General features: G+C 44.9%; 1 protein-coding gene and 1 long non-coding RNA gene across 2 annotated transcripts; one reads left to right on the forward strand and one right to left on the reverse strand.

Annotated features, from left to right (window-relative positions):
• Nucleotides 1–1452: 1452 nt before the first annotated feature.
• Nucleotides 1453–4866, forward strand: LOC110351304 (uncharacterized). The gene is made up of 4 exons (XR_002398560.4): nt 1453–1537; nt 2167–2311; nt 2558–2670; nt 3494–4866. It is a non-coding gene; the product is annotated as an uncharacterized lncRNA (long non-coding RNA).
• Nucleotides 4867–11508: 6642 nt separating this feature from the next.
• ADAMTS1 (ADAM metallopeptidase with thrombospondin type 1 motif 1) lies at nt 11509–19289 on the reverse strand. The gene is made up of 9 exons (XM_027449257.3): nt 18089–19289; nt 17528–17880; nt 16954–17086; nt 16378–16545; nt 15794–16080; nt 15323–15509; nt 15045–15220; nt 13980–14155; nt 11509–13606 (listed from the first exon to the last, which is right to left on the reverse strand). Exons 1-9 carry the CDS (start codon nt 18651–18653, stop codon nt 12865–12867), a joined length of 2787 nt encoding a protein of 928 aa, XP_027305058.2. The 5' UTR covers nt 18654–19289; the 3' UTR covers nt 11509–12864.
• Nucleotides 19290–21041: the final 1752 nt, after the last annotated feature.

Here is a 21041-nt window from a genome sequence, read left to right on the forward strand (position 1 = left end):
TCAGCCACACTCATCCCCTATCTGCCCTCACCAACCCTTGAGCATCTCAGCACGTGTCCTGCTTTGTTCTCACTGATTTCTCTGGGCTTGCTTGTGTATAACACAAAGCATACATGCCCCTGTTTGCTAAAGGGGTCTGCCCTGGTTTGGTTGAAGTGGAGAATATAAAGGGATGGATATCACCCATTTTGGTGCATTTTAGTGAGCATCATCCAGGCATCTCTTTACCTGGTTAGGGCTGTCCTTCCTGACTTTACAGTTATACCAAATGGGGCTTTCCACCCTGTTCAGTTAGGGGAGACCAGAGAGACACGATGGCGGCAGAGATAAATTACCCCACGGCAAACATGAAGGGAAAATAGGAGGCAGGGAAGAGGCTACCTGACCGGCTCCAGCCGGCCTGACAGGTTAATTTGTCCCAGCCCTCATCCTGGGATCAAAGGGACCATAAAGCACCAAAGGCCCCTGCCGCCACGAATAGGGAGGAGGAGGTGGGGGTGGTCACAGAGCAGCCCCTGAGACACCAGCACTGAGCAGATGTGGTGCCCAGGCTGGGGTCAAAGGGCTGGGTGCCGAGCGGAGCTCGTGAGGAGCAGCAGCACCCTTACTGCAAGCTTCCCAGTCAGAAAGTGTGGATGGAGGGGAATGAGATGGCTGTACAACCTGGGTGCTATGGCTGCATGCTGTGCAGTGTGTGGGGACAGGGCTTTATGCTCCACTGTTATGACTGAATAACACTAAGACATTAGTTAATGTGGAGCCCACTGCAACATTTGGAAGACCTACATAGCCCTTTGCAAATAATGTTATCTTTGCCAATTTTAAACTAACAACAAAGTTGAATGCTTATTTGTGCAACTACTGAGACTCATAGATTTTTATAGATTCTTAAAAACAATAAGGAATAAGTTATCTGTACTCTGTACTCCAGCAGTTATAAATGAGCTATTCACCATTTCCTCTAGCACCTGTTAAAAGCTTTTCAGAATTCCTGAAAATTCCTGTGTTTGCAGCGCATACACCATTGCACAACGTTTACATTGCAAACAGAAGAGATAAGCTTCCTGCTCTCAAAAATAGTCAGTTCTGATAAAGCCACTTAAAATAATGCTCTGACTCTTGATCTTAAACTAGCCAGCAGGATCAATTCACCATTTATTACACACATAAGAGAGCATGCAGGTTGTAAAGGTAAGAAAAGGCAGGAAATCTAGTAATTAAAGACTGCATCACAGCGCACCTTAACATCTGCTACTTACAGCAAACCTTGGCCTAAAATTAATAATTAGCTGTATTATTGCAGTAGCACAATACACAGACTTTATAGACAGGAGAGGAAAGCCCCTGCAGCCAGCAGCTCCCCCTCTGTCTTTTCTTGCAGGGCATATTTCTTGCCTCTGCCACCTGAGCCACATTAAGCTAATTGGCATGGACTAAGGACAGAAAGCACAGGCAACCTGGTGGCCTGGGATGCCTGGTCCTCACATGTGTGCGCTGCTGTCCCTGCCTGTTGCTGCCTAGGGAGGCACTCTGCCTGGTGTGTCCCTGCTCTTCCCCTGTGGCTGTGTTATCCTTGTGCTGCAGACAGTTTCGGAAGATTAGGGAGTGAGAATATTTCAAGATCTCCTTGATAAGCGTTTCTAGTTGTAACTGTGGTGGTAACAGTTGTGGGCCCAAACCTCCCTGTGGTGATTTGGCTAAGAGACACAGACTACACTTACCTTGCTTGTAGGAGGCATCTCACTGCCCTCACGTAGTTTAACTGTTATAAGCATATCCAAAGGCAGGACGCTAGGGTTTGCGTTTATCATTACTGTGTACTACTAGAAAATGCATTTCATTCCCTGTTCTCTCTTCATCTGCCAATATGCTATAAGAGCAAAGTGTTGTGGAAAATCACTTCATCAGGAAGGAATCAAACCTTGTTGCGAAATTTTCCTTAGAGTAATCCCATAATCTGGCAGTTCTTTGAAGGAGTCGTGCATCTGTAATATGCAGCCATCTCATTGCTAGGGAACACAGCTTGCCTGTAATGACTATACAATGTTAAATTTAAGCTTAAACAAGACTGTTGTTACTGTTGCTTCTGCATGACAATGTCTTCTCATTTGGATTTCAAAAGATTGTAATATTAAGTTGTTTAAAAATAGCACTTATTGTCTCCAGAAATAATGCTGCCATCCTCGGATTTTAAAGTGCTGCTTGCAGTACTTTGTCTTCTGAAGATTTGTCAGCTTTTCCATCACAGACCCCGCTGAACTGCATATGGAGTAGGAATTATTATCTTCAGCCAGCTGAAATGGCAAATGAGGTGAAATTTTCATTCTTCCTACTTGTGTTATGTCAATTAAGTTTTTTTATTTGTTTGTTTGTTTGTTTTTAATTTATTTTTATTTTTGGTGGAGGCATTGGTAAACCCTATATGCTACCCAGTTCTTGAAATACTTTGAAATCTTCTCCAGGTTTCTGATGATCCAAGTATCTAAAAGTAGTGGGTAACTAGCAGGGACATGGAAATATGTAAGAGAAGAAACATAACATCCAACCTCTTTTGCAGACCCAACACATTGGGACTACAATCCCACAAAGTTGTGGGAGAAAAAGAAGAGCTCTGCCTGTGTGATCTCCTGCACCTCTGGCCAGCAAGGAGGGGTATGAGAGAGAATAGAGGTATTGCTTCCCTTTTCTTTCCATGCAACGTGAAAACCAAGAGAGAGAAGGGGGACTAAGTTCCTAATGTGCCCAAGGCAGAGAAAGCTATTTAGTGCTTGTCTGTATGTAACTGGGTTTGCCAACATGGCTTTAGCCAGTGGGGCTATTTCTGTACATGTGAAAGTGCAAAACCTAATTTAGATGGGCGAATGAAACTTCCTTGTTGGTATAGCTTAGATCAGTTCTCAGAATAGAATAAAGGACTTAGGTCAGTATAAATGCTTCTTCATTAGGATTTTTGCTGTTACAGCTATAACAAATTGGGTTGTGTTTTTCTTTTCCATGTTCTTCTGTGACATTACTATGCCAGCAATGCTTTTAAGAGCAAGCCTTACTTAGGCAGGTCTTGTGGGAGTCTGTCAAACACCCCCTAGCAAAAGCAAACAAGCTTTCACTAGTCAGACGCGTAGGCAGACCCAAAGCAAGAGGAAAACTGGCTGGCTACAATATTCATCAGACTCCATTGAAGGATAACGTGAAGTAGATTTAGTCCACTTGACATTCAGGATGTCAGAAACACAGGTAGATGGAAAAACCCATGACCACATGAATTGTGCAGAAAGCAGCTAAACAGCATGCCTGCAAGTTAAAAATTCTCCCCAAGAGTCTCAAAGACACACGTGCCAAACACTTATCTTTTTGTAGTTCAGGTCTTGAATAGAAAATCATTTCCATTCTTTGAAGCACTTTCCTGGCACCCAACTGAAACTGAATGCAAATGGCAGAATACATTTTCCTGGCACTGAAAATATCCACAATCTTTTTGTTCTCCACTACACAGTTCCCTGCACTGCTCCACAACAGGCCAGAGCATCATGGACTGCAGAGCTGGGGCTGTCTGGATAATGACACCAGGTCAGACCTCACTCTTCAACCCAATTCTGTTGAAGGACCTTCAATTGTCACTGACATTAAGAAGAAAAGTTTTTTTCCCCCAGAACTGACAGCTGGAAACACCTGGATAATAAGTACAGCAACTTCATGCAATTGTATTTTCTCTTCTCTGACACATTGTTCCTCTTCCGGCCAAGTCACTAAACCAAGTCTCTGCTGGAGAAAATAAACTAGATTTTGATTTAATGAAGGCCTTTGTAGGGTCGCCATGGCAAAGCTGTTTGGGCTGAATGACTGGGACCTGTCCACTACTCTTGAAAGTTATGCCTTATACATCCTTACACACATCAGGTAGTCTGCAGTCACCAGATCAACCATTTCCAATGGGAGGCCTTTCCCTGGTATCTTTAGGTAATGTAGTGTACATGTCTTGGCTTTATTTTTCATGCTTTGAACAAAGAATTTGCATGCTACCATGTGTCTTGAGAGAAAACAACAGTGCCAGCCTCTGCCCCCTCTGTGCTCTGCAGGCAGGGCTCTCATTCACTGGTTGCAGTTGAAGCTATCATACAGTGCTGAGCCCATCTGTGGTGCAGACTTAAATACTAACAATCTACTGATTTTTAAAGCCAGACCAACAGGAATCTAATTTAAAACCTGGTATATAGTTGTAAGTATTGTGACTTAGACTTACTGATGCCCATGTTTGTATGGGGGTAATATCTATTACTTCAGACGGAGCTTTGGGAACAGGCTTATATAAAATTTTGTCCCAGTAAAAAACAAAAACAAACAAACAAACAAAAAAACATTAATTGCCCGTGAATTGCCTCTGAATTGCCTGGCTTTTGCTAGCTTGTACCAGATTTGAAATTATTTAATGCTGATTTTTTACATGTAATGCCTCCAACCTTCTTGTCTGCCAGGCAGCTGTTTAGTGTCACATTGGATCTGCTCCAGCTGGACCTGAATTCAGATATCACTCTGGGTGCTCTCCTCTCTGACATCAACTATTATTCCTTAGAAAGTGCAAATAAATAAAAGTATAAATTGAAAGAATCAAGAGGAAATATGCGCAGAGATTTTTTAATCTTACTTTTGTTTGATTCATCAAAGGCAGCTGAGTCCCTCTAGTGCTTCCGTGTTGTGCTCTGCACTTGTTCCAGGAGGAAGGTAAAGAGAAATGGAAAACATCACTCTTCATTATCCTAGCATATCCCCAAATGTGTATGTTGGTTCACTGGAAGAGAAAAAGGAGATGAACATTGCATTGCGCTTAATTCTCTTCTAAATCTGGCCAGGCTTGATTGTGAAATCCAATATCTGGTATATGTTTCAGTAGTTTTCACAATTAACAAATCTATGTAAATTTTTTGGTTGTTTGTTTGTTTTTCCTTCACTTGTGGATTTCATCTGCAGAAAACAGTTTTACCTGTATGAAAATCTTATATTCACAGTTTGGCCTCTGGAATTCAGGAAGGACACCAACTACACCACTCAGATACCCTTTTAGAGACACCAGGGTGGTACTTACATTCAGTGTTCTGCAAATAACTAAAGAATTCAAAAATATACCTAAAATCATTGCTGGCAGCATTTTTTTTTTTTAATAAAAGATATGTTTGCTTAAAACACAACAATATGATCAAGAAATCAAATATTTAAACTGTAGCCAACCAATTACATTAAGCATTATTGGTCATCCCAAGTATCTAGATAGCAGCGTGCCTAAACATGAACCCCTGATAAATTCCAAAAAATAATGCAGTTAATTCAACGTGTAATTAAGATCCAGATTCAACAAAAGAAGGCAACCTTTTATTTTGTGTCTCTAAGGTTTACTCAGTGCTGTCTTAAATAACAATGGGTGTAAGCATGAGCTTAAACACCCTGTTGAATGACAGCTGTAACCACAAGGCCATTTTTCTTTTATTAAAGTGGCTACAGACAAGGCCCAACAGTTTTGTGTCTTGGTTTAAAGAGTACCTCATGGTTTTGGTGCTTTAATGCACCAAATGCTTTAATTCAAACCTCTTAGTCTGCAAAAGTGGATCATATGTGCAAGAAGCATAAGAAGTATGGTCTGTACTAGGTTGTGATTGGTATCTATGTAACTTTGAAGTCATTTCTAACATAAATAAATGATGCCCTGGTGATGTCAGGTTTAGCCACCTCCCATCTGACAGAAATTACAGAATGACCCACTTTTTTTCTTCTTATCTGTGTCTTAAGTGTACGTCTTTGAGAAGTGCTCTTTTGTGATACAACAGCTCACAGATTTTCCTGCCAGAGTCCAGATGTCAGAAAATTTCAGTAGACAGAATGAGAAAAACAGTATTGCATTGTTTTAAAGCTTCATATTTTTTTTTGTTGGCATTTGCTTTGAATTATAATAGAAAATTAGAAAAGTTTCTCCATTAACATGTTTTGCTTCACAGAGAAATTTTTAATCCAAACAACTGAACTTCAGTTCATTTCTTATAGATAATACCATCTCAATTTTCTTACATGAAAATCTTATAAAGTGACAGTATTTATTTAATTTGCCTGTGAGAAGGCAGGCATATTGCCTTAGTTATACTGAAAAATATATTGGTGCACAATTAAAACAACCAGTGCTTTCAGCTTGCCTGATTGTAATCTCTACCATATGACTTCGCTCTTTCCCCCTATATTGGAACAACCCGCTCCTTTCTGTGCTTGTAGGAAAGTATGTTATATCTGAGTGCAACTAATGCTGGATAAAATATTCATTTTCAAATGGAGTATCTGGGAAAAATCATGAGTTGATAGAAACTCAAATTAGTTTTGTAGCTTTCTTGCACAAATGCTGGGATATAAAGGATGACAGATTTTGTAGTGGTTTGACTTAGAGTTGGGATGCTTAAGTTTAATATTGTCGATGCATGGTGGATCCCATTAGATTATGGTCACAGGCAGAAATAAGACAAAGGACTATCCTTTAACACATTGAAGATATCAAGCAAATGTAGCTAGCTTACAGGGAAAGGTGCTGTATGAAACAGTACTTCTGTTGCCCAACACTAAATCTCTTGCACAAGACCTTCTTGTGCTGTTAGGTACCATAAAATAAATCTGAGCGTCCCGACAACACTGTGTGCAGTCCCAGCAATAATCAGTCTGCCCCAGGCTTTGAGATCACAAACATTTATTGAAATACTCTGTTTATACCACTCTTTGTTGTGAACCTGATAGCTATGTTTTGACTTCCCTTCCGCGGATATAAGTTGTTTTGTGATTTGAGGGAGAATACCAAGCTTGAATGCATATTTTTAGCTGTTGTTTAGCAAGGAAAATATAAAGGTTTGGAACAGCTACAGAACAGATTCAGGAAAGGCAGTGCTAGGAGAGGTGGCAATACCCTGCTCTGTCCTTTCTCTGTGTCCATATGTTATAAGAACATATGCTGTTTATGCAAAATGGGGCAGCATGCTGGAGGGGTACTGCTGAGCAATTACACTCCTGTTGTAGCCTAGGCATGTCCTAAGGATTTGCCTCTGTTTTGGGGGGAGCGGAGGAGGACAATTAATTTGCTATCTTTGGGTGGCCTTTACTAGGAAAAGCTTTTCACCTAATTATACCCTCTTTGCCTGGAGGACTAAGCAGCCGTGACCATATCACACACAGGATTTGATCTTTGCTCCAGTGGTGGTTTGTAGGCATGTTTGAAATTGCATGGGATGAAAAGCGTTCCCAGGTGTATGAGGCCCAGAACAACACCAGGCTGCCGAAGCAAAGCTGTGCTAGCAATTTCATAGCCAGCTGATGACTAGAAACCAGACATTAAGGTGGGAGTGTTTACTGAGGAGTCTGGGCTATTCTTCTCATGCTGCCTTTCTAAATTTCTTCTGGAGCTTTTTCTTCTTCATTCCCTAACCTAGCTAGTGGGTTTAGACTTTTTTTTTTTTTTTTTTTTTTTTCCTAGATGAAATCATCTATTTGTCCTACAGATTCCAATAAACCAACTAACATCATTTTTTGCATGTGTCTACCTGCTTGTGATGTGACAATGACAAAAGCAAAGGTCTCACTTGTTTCTCTGTACAAGGTGTGCCAGACTTTTACTGAAACTTATACAGCGCTGGGAGATATTGATTTGAGTGAAAGCTGCTGTAAAACTACAAATTATTTAATTTAGTTGCCATATTGCAGGCTACGTGGTCTGTGTTTCAGAGGTGAAATGTCAACTTTGCTAGTCCCTGACAAATCACAAGTGTTGTGCATATATGTAACTCTGGAGGGCTTTATTCTCTAAGTCAATGTCCCCATGCTAAAAGTAACAGCTCCAAATGCACGCAGGCAACAGATGGCTCTAGAATGCAGGTATCAGCTGCTAAAGTACATAGCAGCTCTAGGCAATTTCAAGATTTTTCCATCCCAGATGCATACAATTATTTCTTTACTGTGAAAGCTCACACAGAGACATCTTCTGTAATAGCAACCAACCTTTCTCTGTTCTGAAACCACATGTATTACCATTAGTGGCAAAATAATTATCTGGGAAACACCCACACTCTTGCTTTCATAACAACTGTTGGACTAAAGAGAGGGGAGCACAGCAACTTAAGAATCCTATCACATACTGTTTTGTTCCTATTTACTGCTAATGCAGTTCCAAGCAGTAAATTAGATTAGTTCTGATCTTTACAGCAGCTACTCCAAATTTTCTAGTAGCCACATTTACAGTGCGTATCCAGCATGGATGCCAAAATTTTACGTCCAAATCAATCTGAAAAGTAGTTTTGAAGAATAACTTCATATTTCTCCTTGAATTCCCAATTATTTTCTAATTTAGATGATGAAGCTTGAAAAGTGGGTTCTGGAGATCTAGCACTCAGTCTGGACTCAGTCCCAATTCTAATCTCTTTAAGGCCACTGGAAGGCTGGAGAAAGTTTTTCTCATAATCATAATGACTGAAATGGCAGAGCTACCAATAGTGACTTGTTTTCATTTGCCCCTCTGCACCAACAGAAAGACTTGTAGCCTTACCAAACACCAGAAGATAGCTCAGCTTCAAAAGCAATAAAACCAAGCATGGTTAAAGAAGACACATTTCAGTCATTCAGACACTTGCCTCTGAAAGTATTTGAAAATAGGAATTTCATCTACCAAGCTCACACTACTCAGCTACACCTTTACTTTATGGTGCCAAAATATTTAAAGAAGTCTATGGCTTTTGGATTCTTTGAACTTGAAACGGAAGGCACCAAAAAATGGCTCCAAACTGGTGGGATGGTGGGAGCTTGTCCTGAGCTGAGACACTGGGCATTGGAAACCTCCCTCCCGCCTTGGACAGATAAGAAAACCTAGCTGAAAAGAACAACCTTTGTTCAGGGTTTGAAGCCCATTTGGACATCAGTGGGGACAGCTGCCATGGCCTCGGTGAGCACACAGGCACGTAGCGGGCTCCTTGGCTGGCAGAAAGCACCAGCTCTTATATTCACTGATGTCCCAACATAAGCTTCAATGCCGTTTCTGCTCCCAGGAGTGTGCCTGATGAATCAGTGATAATGTGTTGCAATTCCTGCTGACAATAATGAACATGAACACAAAAAACACTTAACTATCCAGCCCCTTGTAATAAAAGCTATTAATATCCAGACTCTTGGTACAGGGGGCATGTTTAATTCACGTGTGGTCTTGACCGCTAACCAGCTGAACCATGTCCATTGTTTTTGCTAGTTTTCCTGTGTTGGGACACACAGGGCAAGCTTTCTTGCAACTAGAGGGAGCTTTGGAAGGGAGCAGGCCTTTGACTGCACTGTTGAATGAAAACATTATGTGGAGCAAGTCCTCTGTAGCTCACCATTATTAAAAATGGTATATAATTTCAAGAACTGTCTAACAGATGCAACTGCTGTGAATTTAAGGACCGGTCAAAGAAAAATATGTAGTCAGTAAACTACGAGTTGGAAATACAGCCTCGGTCAACTATGCTACAACTATTGGTAATAAGCTGGCCTGCTGCTACTACATTTATACTCTAAAGAAACGAACATCACCATAGAAAATAGGCTGTCATTACATCATAACCTTTTATTAGTCCATCACTCATTTTATTAAGTAATCATTTGCAAGAGTGTAAAAAAGTTGTTACGACTGCCATTTCTTAGTGTAAAATACTCAATATCTTTAATTTCCTGCACAACTTCTGACTCCTCACTTAGCTCTGGTTAACTACAGGGCTGACTGATCTAACCCAGGTAATACAGGTGCTTTGGAAAGGCAGAACACTTCAGCACCTTTTGTTTAAAAAGGGGAAATTGCTGCACTTACTTGGATCCAAATTCCCCTGAGCATAAAAGGCGGTGCCTGTGAAATACCATTGCTCTCTCCCAACAGCCTCAAGTGCTACTGCAAGATGTCGAGTATGTCAGCACCTTGAGCTTGCTTTAATTGATATGGGTAGGTATGAGAAGCTGTTTCCTCTGCAGACCTTTCTTAGCCCTACTGAGTATTTCTTCTAGGTTGAGAACAAAGTTGGGCAATCACCATCAAGCAGAAGTTAATTGCCAATTCCATAGATACTGAACAGCCTTGTAGTTTCAGGACAGTAGCTCCTTGGGCTCTTAAACGGAGTGTTTCAGGCAACACCAACCAACAGCTATGTGTTATAATATGAAATCTACAAGGAGTAAGAGCAACAGCAGAAAATGAAAATAAAAATGAGTTTTCTTTCTCTTGCAAATGTATATATATTCCTAATTTAAACCTGCTGTAGTAAAATATAGACATACAGAGAGAGAGAGGATAATTTAGGTTGGCAAAGACCCTTAAGATCATCAAGTCTGACCATCAGCTAACACTACTAAGTCCACAACTAAACCATGTCCCTAAGCACCAAAGCCATACAACTCTTAAGTATTTCCAGGAATGGCAACTCCACTGCTTCCCTATGTAGCCTGTTCCAATGCCTACCAACACCTAACCACCCTTTCTGTATGTAAAAATATGTAAATAAAAAGCACTGATTCTTAGGTATTTATGAAAAAATAAAGTGATTGACTCCTAAATAATACTACGTATAATGCTAAGGAAAACATTCCCCAGCATTTGAGCATGTCACAGACAAAGTAATACTCAATGAAGTGTGACGTGATGAGAATTTTTCTATGTGCTTTAGAGAGGCCAGGATTTTATCCATGGAATAAAGTGGGAACAATTTCTTCAAGACAGAGTCCAAACATTGGCAAAGGAAGTTTTAATAGATTTTTACATGACACAAAGCCAAAAGTATCCATAAATGACTGATGTCTCAAATTCCATGGCAAGAATCCCACTGAGCTCAACAGAAGATTTTCCCTCGACTTCAGTGGTCATGAGATCAGAAATGAGGGAGCAAAAATCAGTTTCTTAATGCTTAATATGTATTTCAACATTATAAAACGTGTTACTAACAGCATTAGAACAGTTCATTCATACAGTACTTCTAATTAGAAAAGCATGATCCTGAGGCCCTCCAGAAATTTGTGAGGGAAACCTCTGACTGCTAGTTAATGGTTTTAAATTTTGAATACATCTTTCCCAGTAGGGTAAAGCTAAGTGGAGCAGGTAAAACTGCTACTTTTGTACATATTTTGTTGGTTATAAACACCACTGACAGCAATATTCCCTCTGTAAGCTGTTATTAAAATCAGTGGCATCAGTCTAGTGGCAGTGTTTTTTTTTTTATTTTATTTTTTTTGAAGATGAAACAACAGTGCTGAGCACCCAGTTAGTGGTTAAGCAATAAAATACAAAATTATTCGTTTTAACGTGGTATATGACATTATGGGTAGGGTTTTCCAAACCCCTTAACTAACACAGTCAATTAGTAGCCTAAGCTACCAGTATTTTTGAGAAACGTGGTTTAGCTTTTTTTATAACAAAAAAAGCCTTAGAATTCAAGCTCATTTGCTTGATAGACTTAGTTTTACTCCAGTGAAATAACGACACTCCACTTCCAAAATTTATAGGGTTCATTTATTACCTCTAGTAACATATTATACTGTATAAATACTCTATCCTTGTTATATGTCCTTTTAAAAAAGCGATAACTTAGAAGATCACATTAGACAAGAAGTATAAAAATAAATACGCTCATTATATGCATTTATTACAAATTATAACCCTTCCCAGAAGGGAAAGAAATATAAAATACTTATAAAGTATGTAACATCTATAGTAATATATTTTACTATATACATATGGAAAGCCATATTCTCTCATTGTCTATGGACTGGCACAAACTTTAATTATGCGAATGTTGGCGTACTGCTGTGGATGGACCTGCTATCCTTCAGCTTTGTCTTCCCGCCTTATCAGTGATTTCAGCACTACAAACTCATCAGAGGCCATTTAGGAGAGGTTCCCATGCATAGCGGGATTTCTTTGATCTCTTTTTACCCGAATGCAAATAATTGCTATTGGCTGGGGTAAAGGAAAAGACTTGAATGTCAAAGTGTTGACTCAAGCGCCCACTGCCAAGAGTCTGGTTGACAGGATGGCAGGACCAAGCTTGAATCCAAGAAGCTCATGGAAGGTATGCAGAAGGCACAAAGAGCAACTACTCATAGACGCTACCTGCTCCATGAAGTTTTCCACTTTTTCTAGCCTCTGGACTACATATGTCACTGCAACGGCATCAGAGTGGATGAGAGAAATGGACAGGCACGTTGGAATGACATAATGATGCTTTAAAAAAAATGAAATTCTAGTTATTTGTGGAATTGACTGTTCTTGACATTTCTTATTCTTTACAGGTAGAGAATATGGCTTTATTTTTATATAAAACTATTCTCTGAAACAATAGCAGCCATGAATGACTTAGTTAAAGCTCCTTTTCTAATCCTGTATTTTTTGCCCTTCGTGAGGTAGGTAAACCCTGACCAATTATTTTAAGCTATCTTTTCTGCTCCCCTTTCCTACACATGGGGACTTGATCAGTACCACAATATAAATCCAAAAGAAGGGAGAAATAACCAAACCCCAAAATGTTTGCTGAAACACGCTTTGGCCACTGCTCCTGTTTGGTTTAATTTGTAACAGACTTTAAAAAAGGAAATTCTAATGCCCTAGGGCCTTATCTGCTGAAGATGAGTGAGTGACATTGGTCTGCTATCCTATCAAACTTGCAATTGGCAGGATAGTTTTAGGGTGCAACGCCAACCAAGGTTATTTGCACTGTCCCACCTCAATGGATCCTCACTGTGAATTTGTACGCAGAACGTATGCGCTGCCTCTAACTCTCATATATTCAGTGCATTGTTCTGAAGAATAAAAAATAAAAAAAAATTAGCTTTCCCAACTTATATTATTTAACTGCAGTCCGTAATGTTGCAGAAGTCTATCAGGTGTTTCGGTTTCTTGGAAGGCTCACAGCTTTCTTGGGGCAGCACGCTGCCATCATAAGAAATACATTTCAACAATCTCTTCTTGAAACCTTTCCCGCACGTCTTAGAGCAGGGTGACCAGTCCCCCAGCTGCCACTGCTGGCAGGGCATGTCAGCGCAGGGACGGACATCGCTGGGCTTCAGCTCCCGGGCACAGTCGGCAGCTGGCCGCCCCCGGGGGTCCCGGCACTCCACCGCCCGCCGCTGCCAGCCCGAACCACATGACTTGGAGCACTCGCCCCACTCCTCGATGACCCACTCGGAAGAGATGATCTCCTTGATGGCATTGAAGGACTCTTTCTTTTTACTGGGCACCTTCTCTGACCCAGGCTGAGCAGGCTTCTTCACGAAATAGGTGAACTTGATCTTGGGCTGCGGCAGGTCCCCCACCGTGAGGACCTGGATGGTCAGAGGCTCCTTCAGAGGGCTGAAACTGCGGATCCTCTCCAGGGCGGCAGAGGAGCCGCTGTATCTCAGCACGCTGCCCTTGTAGGTGATGTCCTGCTCCAGCGTCGACAGGGTGTAGTCACCGTTGAGGATGTAGGTGCCATCCATGGCTTTGATGGCCAGGAAGCTGCCGTCATGTCTGGCACCCCGGTGATTTCGCTGCTTCACCTCAATGTTCGTTGCCCCAGCTGGAATGGTGACGACATCGTGGTAGCCAGGTCTGTCCAAGAGAAAAGAGAAAGACTGAGCCCTCTGCTCGTCCCTGGGAAAGGGAAGAAGCTGCCTGGCACAAGACTGAATTTCATTTGAAGCTGAAGCATGAAGCTCACGAGCTGCTGACCTATTCGAGCCAAGGGATTAAGGGATTTGCAAAGCCACATCCCATGTTATTGCTATGGCAGAGGCATGCCCGCATGTCAGAGGCTTCCTTCCACTGGGATCGCACTGTGAATTATTATCAGCCAACTGTCTTTGACAGATCAAATCTCAGTTCCAAGGATAAACTGAGACAGTATCTCACTGACTTGGAAACCAAAAGCTTACACCCACAAAATATTCGCCAGAACAGAAAGCAGCTGCAGTCATGCACTCACTTTGCTCTCACAAGTGTGCCAGACACTTTCTTGCACGTGGATCCATTGCCACCGCAGATGCCGCATTTGTCAAACTTCTTGTTGGATCCTATCATACGGTCACAGCCAGCCTTTACACACTGTCCCTGGACGCACACAGAGGTGGAGTCGGGGCTACATGGGGTACCATCCACAACCTTAGCAGGAAACAAGCAGTAGGGCATTTGATTAGAAGATGCATACTTCTTTGAAAATGCCTAATACAGATAACATACAAAATGTAGAAGATGAATAGCGAGAAGACCTACGGCACTGGTATTTTCAGGGCTAAACTAAAAACCAAGCAGCCTGTAGACAGTTGGAGGTATGCAGTGCTACTTGAAAAAAATTAAAATGCCATGGTGACAGGAGAAAACAACCAATTTCAGCTTTTATTAACTCCCTTCCCAGCCTGGAAAAGAGCCAACACAGAACTGTTTTAATAATTTCCTATACAGAAAGAACATTTTTTCTCTAATGTCACTAGAAGGTAGTCATGTCCTCAAAGTACAGGATCAAAATTGCTTTTAATGGCGTAATCAATCCTTTCTTTCTAGGAGTATTGCTCGACAATAAACATCTGTGTCATCACCCTGGTAGTTACTGGCTCTCAACATCTTACGACAGTGAGTTCAAGTAGCTACGCAGGACGAATTATTTTTCCTTTTGTTTATTTTAAGCCGTCAACATATTAGTAACTGGTATGAGAAAGCTCCAAAGTTTTGGCAAAGAACCACCACAGTTTTCCAAACATATCTCAGTTTAATCAAACTCGTGGAAGGAGCGGAAAGGAAACTAGGGTGGAGTGGGTAGATGAGGTGGTATGTGTGAAATAACTGTAGGGACTGTGCCAGAATATTTAAAGCATGCTTGCACTGATCAGATTGTACATGTAGGGAGAAGAAAAGTAAGAATCTAGCATACATACAAGAAGAACAAATATAATTTCAGAATTCTACATGTCTCGACTCTTAATTTCACATGCAGAGTCAGATGAAATAAAAGTCTGATTCATGACTAGGTAGATGAGGGAGAGTTTTGAAATACCTTTGGCTGTAGAACAAAGAAATATCCTGTTCCTTTTGCTCGGCAGACCAGCTTGCATCTGTCCTTTGGAGAGACACCAGCAAACTTGGGTGTCCACTCCACTGCAGGTCCGCTTCCAAAGGGAGACTTGGAAAACTCATTATGCTTTTCACATTGTTCCTCCCTAAAGGTTTTGCCTGTAGGCAGAGGAAAGACAGGTGGACATGAGATCATCTTCTCTACATGGTCTTCCTCTACAAGATTCCCCTTTTCCACCTCAAAAATGGGGAAAAAATTACCATCATTATCCGGACAGTCCTCGATGTTACACGACCTGTATTGCACCCGCTTCCCTTCGCAGTATTTCCCCCCATTCCTCGGGACGGGGTTGTCACACTCCCTGAAGGAGTACTGCACTCCACCACCACAAGTCCGGGAGCACTCTCCCCATGCTCCCCAGGACCCCCAGCTCCCATGCACCGGGGTCTGTAATGACAAGAAGGAGAATGAAAGTGTTAATATAGTAAAAACAAAACCACAAAACCTGCAGCCATGCTCATTTTTTTACTTAAGCCACTTTTTAAAAGAAAAAAAAAAAGCTCTAAGCCTGCTTAATTAGCTATCTACCACCATTTATTCAAGCCCTTACAACTGTTTGATTGCTCTCACTGAAGCATTATCTGTGCTACTCTGCAACCCAAGATATCTCTCTCTCTCTCTCTCTCTATATATATATACATATAGATATATACACACACATTTATACTTACATCATAATGCTTCTTCTCAGTTTTATTCACACACTTGCCATTCATGCACCATTTCCCTTCTCCACAACTGGTGCCGTCCGCCCACGGGAAGTGTTTAGTTTGGCACACAAGCAGTCCTCCCGAAGTGCCGGTACACCACAACGTTGTGCACGTACTGGCTGCATCAGGGCAGTGCTTGGACTCATCTCCAAAAGTGAACTGGCACTGCCTGTTGGCATCGTACAATGTGCCAGGCAAGTCAGAAGGAAGCTGGATCGGTTTATGGGGCTTGTCCAACAAACACTCACCTGAAAAGGAAGAAAAAAGGGAAAAAAAAAAAAACAGACTCTGTCAGTGAGTTCATTTTCAGCAGGGAAAAATGTATTTGCATCTCTAGAACTACATTTGCATTGTAGCATAAGTCTTCAAGCCAATTTGTGCCACCATTTTTGTAAAGTTAAGGTCCTTCTAAAATCATTGGCAGCACATAAAAGGTTAACACTATTCTTTAGCAGAAAGCACTCCCTTAAAAGAAAAAAAAAAAAGCAAAGCAATAAAACACAAAACCATAAATTCCACATGAATGGAAAGCTTAATAATCTTACCATGACCATTATCCAAAAATGTTGTAATCATGTAGGCACTACACGGAGACCAAGGCTGGCTGCGATCCAGATTGGAAAGCATAGATGCCATCATGTGGAAATCCCGGCTTATTCCATTAATACCAGCACACTGCTTTGCATCGTCATGAGGCATGTTAAACACGTGGCCTTAAAAAAAAAAAGAAAAAAAGTTGGTGATTTTAGGAAGTCTGTCCTATGCATTACCAAGGCTATTGTATGTATAACTCTAGAGCTACTCAAAGCCTGGCCTTTAAATGCTGAAAGAATATCCTGATCTGAACGGTACCAAGTTTTAAGCAGATTACAGCGTATTCTCCCTCTCCTCACAGGCTTTTTTCCTGCAGCCACAGTCTAGCACACAGCTCTTGGATTTGCTTTCTGCAGCTCAACCCCACTCCACAGCAAAGCTCTGCCTCCTCCTGACTGTGCCAGGGGAGTGCAGGGGCCCCGTGCCCCGCAGGGCGAGCCGTCAGCAGGGCTGGGGAGCTCTGGGCTTTACGTCATCAAGCCAGCTTCAATTAATCAGCCGGAACCTCATTTCTAAGTTGCAAGTACCTAGCTCATGTGCTGTTGTAAAGGCAGCCTGTAAGCCGTCGTCTTCAATGATAGAGCAACTGCGGTTTAGATCACAAACTGTTCCCACATCGGCCATCCCAAGAGTATCACATGTCTTGGCACCGCAGAGGTCCTGTAAAAAAAAGGCAGTTTCATTATTAATCAGATCAGAGACTTAACCTTGGCAAGCAACATCCAACCCTGGCAGTTTGCCTTTACTTATGGAAAGAGCATAAATATTCAGCACTTCAATGGGTACGATGGCAAAAATCTGTCTTTGGAACATACACAAGGCTTACACGTAGAAGTAAAATGCATAATTTCCATACTAGCCCTGCTGGAAATATAAGGCAGAAGCACACTGCATATACCATGAGTTTCACCTGGGACAGCACAAACGGTAAAACAAACGGCTAAATAAAAAGGGACTCATTCCAACTGCAGCCTGCTCTGCTGAACCTGTGATGCCACAGGACTGCCTCTGAACACATTTTTGGGGGACTCCCAGCAGACAGAGCCTCTGGGGGTAAGGGGCAACGTGTGCAAGGGTCGGTTCAGCCTCCTTGTCCCTCACCTGCCTGGTGAAGAGGATTGCGGTGTCATAGTGCTCTGCGTGCCGGTCACTTGGCGGGTTGTGCTGCTTTTGCCAGCTGCAGAAGTTTCGCAAAGTCAAGGCAGCATTGGAAGAGATGTCAGGTCCCTTCCGCTCCTCGTAGATGACCATGATCTTCACCACCACCAGGCTGATGGAGTTGCGGATGCTGGGGTGCTTGTAGAGCTTGGCCGCCACGGAGAACAGCGTCAGGAGGTAGTGCTTCAGCCCGCTGCCGTGGAACTCAGCCATGGACTGGTCGGCCACCAGCATGGTCTCCACGTAGCGAGGGCTGGACACAAACCGCTTTTTCCTTTTGCTCCTCGTTTCTGCCTCTGGAAAGCGAGGGAGACAGGGGCAAAGCACACGTGAGCGGCACAGGGGATGGCCATACAACCCCACGCCGGGGAACCCGACACCCACCGGGACTCAGCACCCGACCTCGGGGCACCCTTAGCCGCGTTCCCCCCGAGGCGTGGCTGCGGCAGGCCCCGTCCCGTCCCCCCGTCGGGGCAGCCCCTCGCCCCCCTCGCTGCCGGCTACCTGCGGGCCCCTCCGGCTCCGGCTCCGGCTCCTCCGCCCCCGGCTCTGCCACGGCGCAGCGGGCGGCGGCTGCTGCTGGATCTCCCCGTCGGGTCCCTCGGCGGCGGCGGAGGAGGTGGACGCCGAGGCGGTGCCCGACGCCGGGGGCCGGCTGGATGAGGTACTGGCGGCCCCGCAGCGAGAAGGCTCCGCGCATCCCCGCGCACAGGCTGAGGGCGGCGGCGGAGCCCGGGTCCCGGTTGACGGTGCCGGAGTAGAAGCAGCGGGAGAGCTCGTCCCCCGACGGCGGAGAGGAGGGCGAGGGGGAGGGCGGCGGCCCCCCCAGGTACTGCAGGGTGAAGTCCGGGGCCAGGAAGCTGCTGTCGGGCTCCAGCTCCAGCGTCAGCCGCTCCCCGAAGGCGTCCAGGCGGAACCGCTCCCGGCCGCCGGCAGCGCCCAGGCGCCGCGGCCGCACCAGCGCCTGGCGGGCGGTGGCGGGGGGCTCGGCGCTGCACGGTCCCAGCGCCACCAGTACCGCCAGTAACACCGGCACCAGCACCCCCAGCGGGCGCCCCCCGGTCCTCATCGCGGCCGCCGGGCTCGGGGCGGGGAAGGCTGGTTGCTGCTGGCCTGGCGGAGCCTTTCTGCCTCGGTCGTTAATTTGTAAAAGGCGGAGAGCGAGATTTGCTTATATATATGTATTTTTCTTTTTTTTTTTTTTTTTGGGGGGGGGTGTTGGTTTTTGCGGGCGGTGGAGGCTTCTCTCCGCCGGCAGTCCCGCGATCACTGCAGAGGCGGCGGCGACTTCCCCATGGCAGCAGCGGGGAGGGAGCGAGGCAGGGTGTGCGAGGGGCAGCCCGGCCCCGCTCTCCGGCCGCCTCCCGGCCCCCTTCTCCTTCTCTCTGCTCCGCTCCGCGCCGCCGCTCCTCTTTTTCCCTGCCCTCCGAGCGGGGAGGAAGCTCCGGCGAGTCCCCTCCGGCAGCCCCGGGCCGGCCTCGGGTGCACTTCCACAGGGCGGATGCTGGGGGACGATCGCCGAGACACCCCCCTTCCCCGCGGAGAGGAGCGGGACGAGAAAGCAAAAAAGCAGGAAAAAAAATAAAAATAATTCAAAATAAAATAAAACAGCGAGCGGGCGGGCGGGCCCCTCCGCCCCGGGCCCTCCGCTGCGATCCGGGCGGCTCCGCCGAGCGGGCTGAGTGCGGCGGCCGGGGCCGGCGGCGGCCGCCCTTTATGGGGTTCTGCCGGGCCGCCCCCACCCCGCCGGGGCCCGCCGCCCCCCGCCGCGCCGCCCCCCGCCCCGGCCCGCTGAGCTCACTGCCTGCGTAAGGCGGCGGCGGCAGGCGGCCCCCGCCCCCGGCCCCCCCACCAGCCCCCGGCGGGGCGGGACGGGGCGCGGCGCGGCGAGGCGAGCAGCCACGGGGTCCCGGCCCCTTCCCCCGGCCCCTCTGCCCCTTCCCCCGCCGCTCGCCGTCAGCCCCGGCCCCCTCCGACGGCGGGGTGCCCCCTCCCATTGAGCCGCGGGTCGGGGGCGCGGCTTTTCCTATTATTCCCCCCCCCCCCCTTTCCCCTACACACACTCTTCACCCGCTCCCGGCCCTACTAGGCCGTGCACCTGTAGTTCTGGGAAATGGTTCGTGCTGTAAATCGCTTAAACAGAGGCGCGCACGTAGGGGCAGCCAGGGTTTTTCTTTCGGGCCGCGGTGGTACAGCTAATCCGCCGTGCGGCCTGAGCTGCGATGGGCACGGCTGCTTCCCCCTGCTGCGGAGGCCTTTTGGAGGCCGAGGGCAAAGAACTGGCGAGAAACAGTGTTAGATACAAGATACAAACACAAGTGCTGCTGCACCGATCAGTGACAATCCCCAAAATAAAATGCTTCAGCATCAGGTGATGCCGTGACTTAACACAAAGGTAAAACTCACAGGCTGATGACAGAACTAGCAAACGCACCATCCTTCTGACAGAAGCGAGCATTTCAATGGTTTCACACATCCACCATTCTCTTAGGAGCACCTGAATCTAAACCGAAGGGTTTTTGTCCTAACTCAACGTCAGATAAATGTGGAGCCGTATTTCAGTGTCAACTGCACAGGCCAATTATCTGTCAAGTTCAGATAACACATTTGTTTCCCACGGCGCTGTGTAAATCCTACATTTTTAGAAACATCCAACTTTTCAACTTCTGCAAAAAAAAGCACATGGATAGATGAACTGGATTTTCCAGTTACTTACTCCACAAAAGTGCTGTTGTCCCACACAACGATGAACAAAATCAAATGGGGGATTTTACTTGGGATACGGCAGCCAAAGCCTGTGCATTTTTAGCAGAGCCTTGGCTTTGAGAAACTGCAACTGCTGCCCATTAACAAGTTCGGGACAGAAATACGCGTTCAGTTTTAACAGAGGCCTGATTTTTCTCTCAAGACTTGGAGATGAGTGGTGATCTCTGAGATCCAGCAACGTACACCCAGCTGTACCATGCTTTTCCCAGGACAGGAGACATGACAGAGGTGTGGCCCACTCATGCTGCTAGTTTTGTGTTGCACACGATAGCAGTTATACGTGTTTTGAAGGTTTGGGGAATTATGAGCTTAGTAGTCTAGAAATATGGCATATAAAATGTAGAATTGAAAGGGAGGTCTTGTAACTTATTTTTGAGCTTCAGACTGAAAATTGTTATGCTTGCAAAGAGACCCATTAAAAGTACGGCAACCTCCAGCCTGTCACTGTATGGATACAGTGCATGCATCAGGAGGGACTAGAGCTGGGCCACTTCAGTGGCCACCAAGCCATCTACAGCTTTGTGACAATGTTTTGCTGGTCCTTTTTGATTGAAAAGCTCCGATTTAAAATCTCCCGACCACCTTAAAAGATTTTTTTTTGTGAGTAAAGTCTTCACCGTGTTCCACCAGGTGGCACTCTCTTATAAAAAATTCTCTTGGACAATGTTTTACGGTTCATCTCCCAGGTTTC

This window comes from Anas platyrhynchos, chromosome 1, assembly GCF_047663525.1.
Source record: "Anas platyrhynchos isolate ZD024472 breed Pekin duck chromosome 1, IASCAAS_PekinDuck_T2T, whole genome shotgun sequence".
NCBI classification, from domain to species: Eukaryota; Metazoa; Chordata; class Aves; order Anseriformes; family Anatidae; genus Anas; species Anas platyrhynchos.

Excerpts from the sequence above, each read along its gene's own strand:
- ADAMTS1 (XM_027449257.3), bottom strand. The coding sequence starts at position 18,653 with ATGAGGACCGGGGGGCGCCCGCTGGGGGTGCTGGTGCCGGTGTTACTG. Across the intron at positions 15,510-15,793 it reads CTGAGAAGAAGCATTATGAT|ACCCCGGTGCATGGGAGCTG; the intron begins GTAAGTATAAAT and ends TTGTCATTACAG. Across the intron at positions 15,221-15,322 it reads GGACTGTCCGGATAATGATG|GCAAAACCTTTAGGGAGGAA; the intron begins GTAATTTTTTCC and ends CTCTGCCTACAG.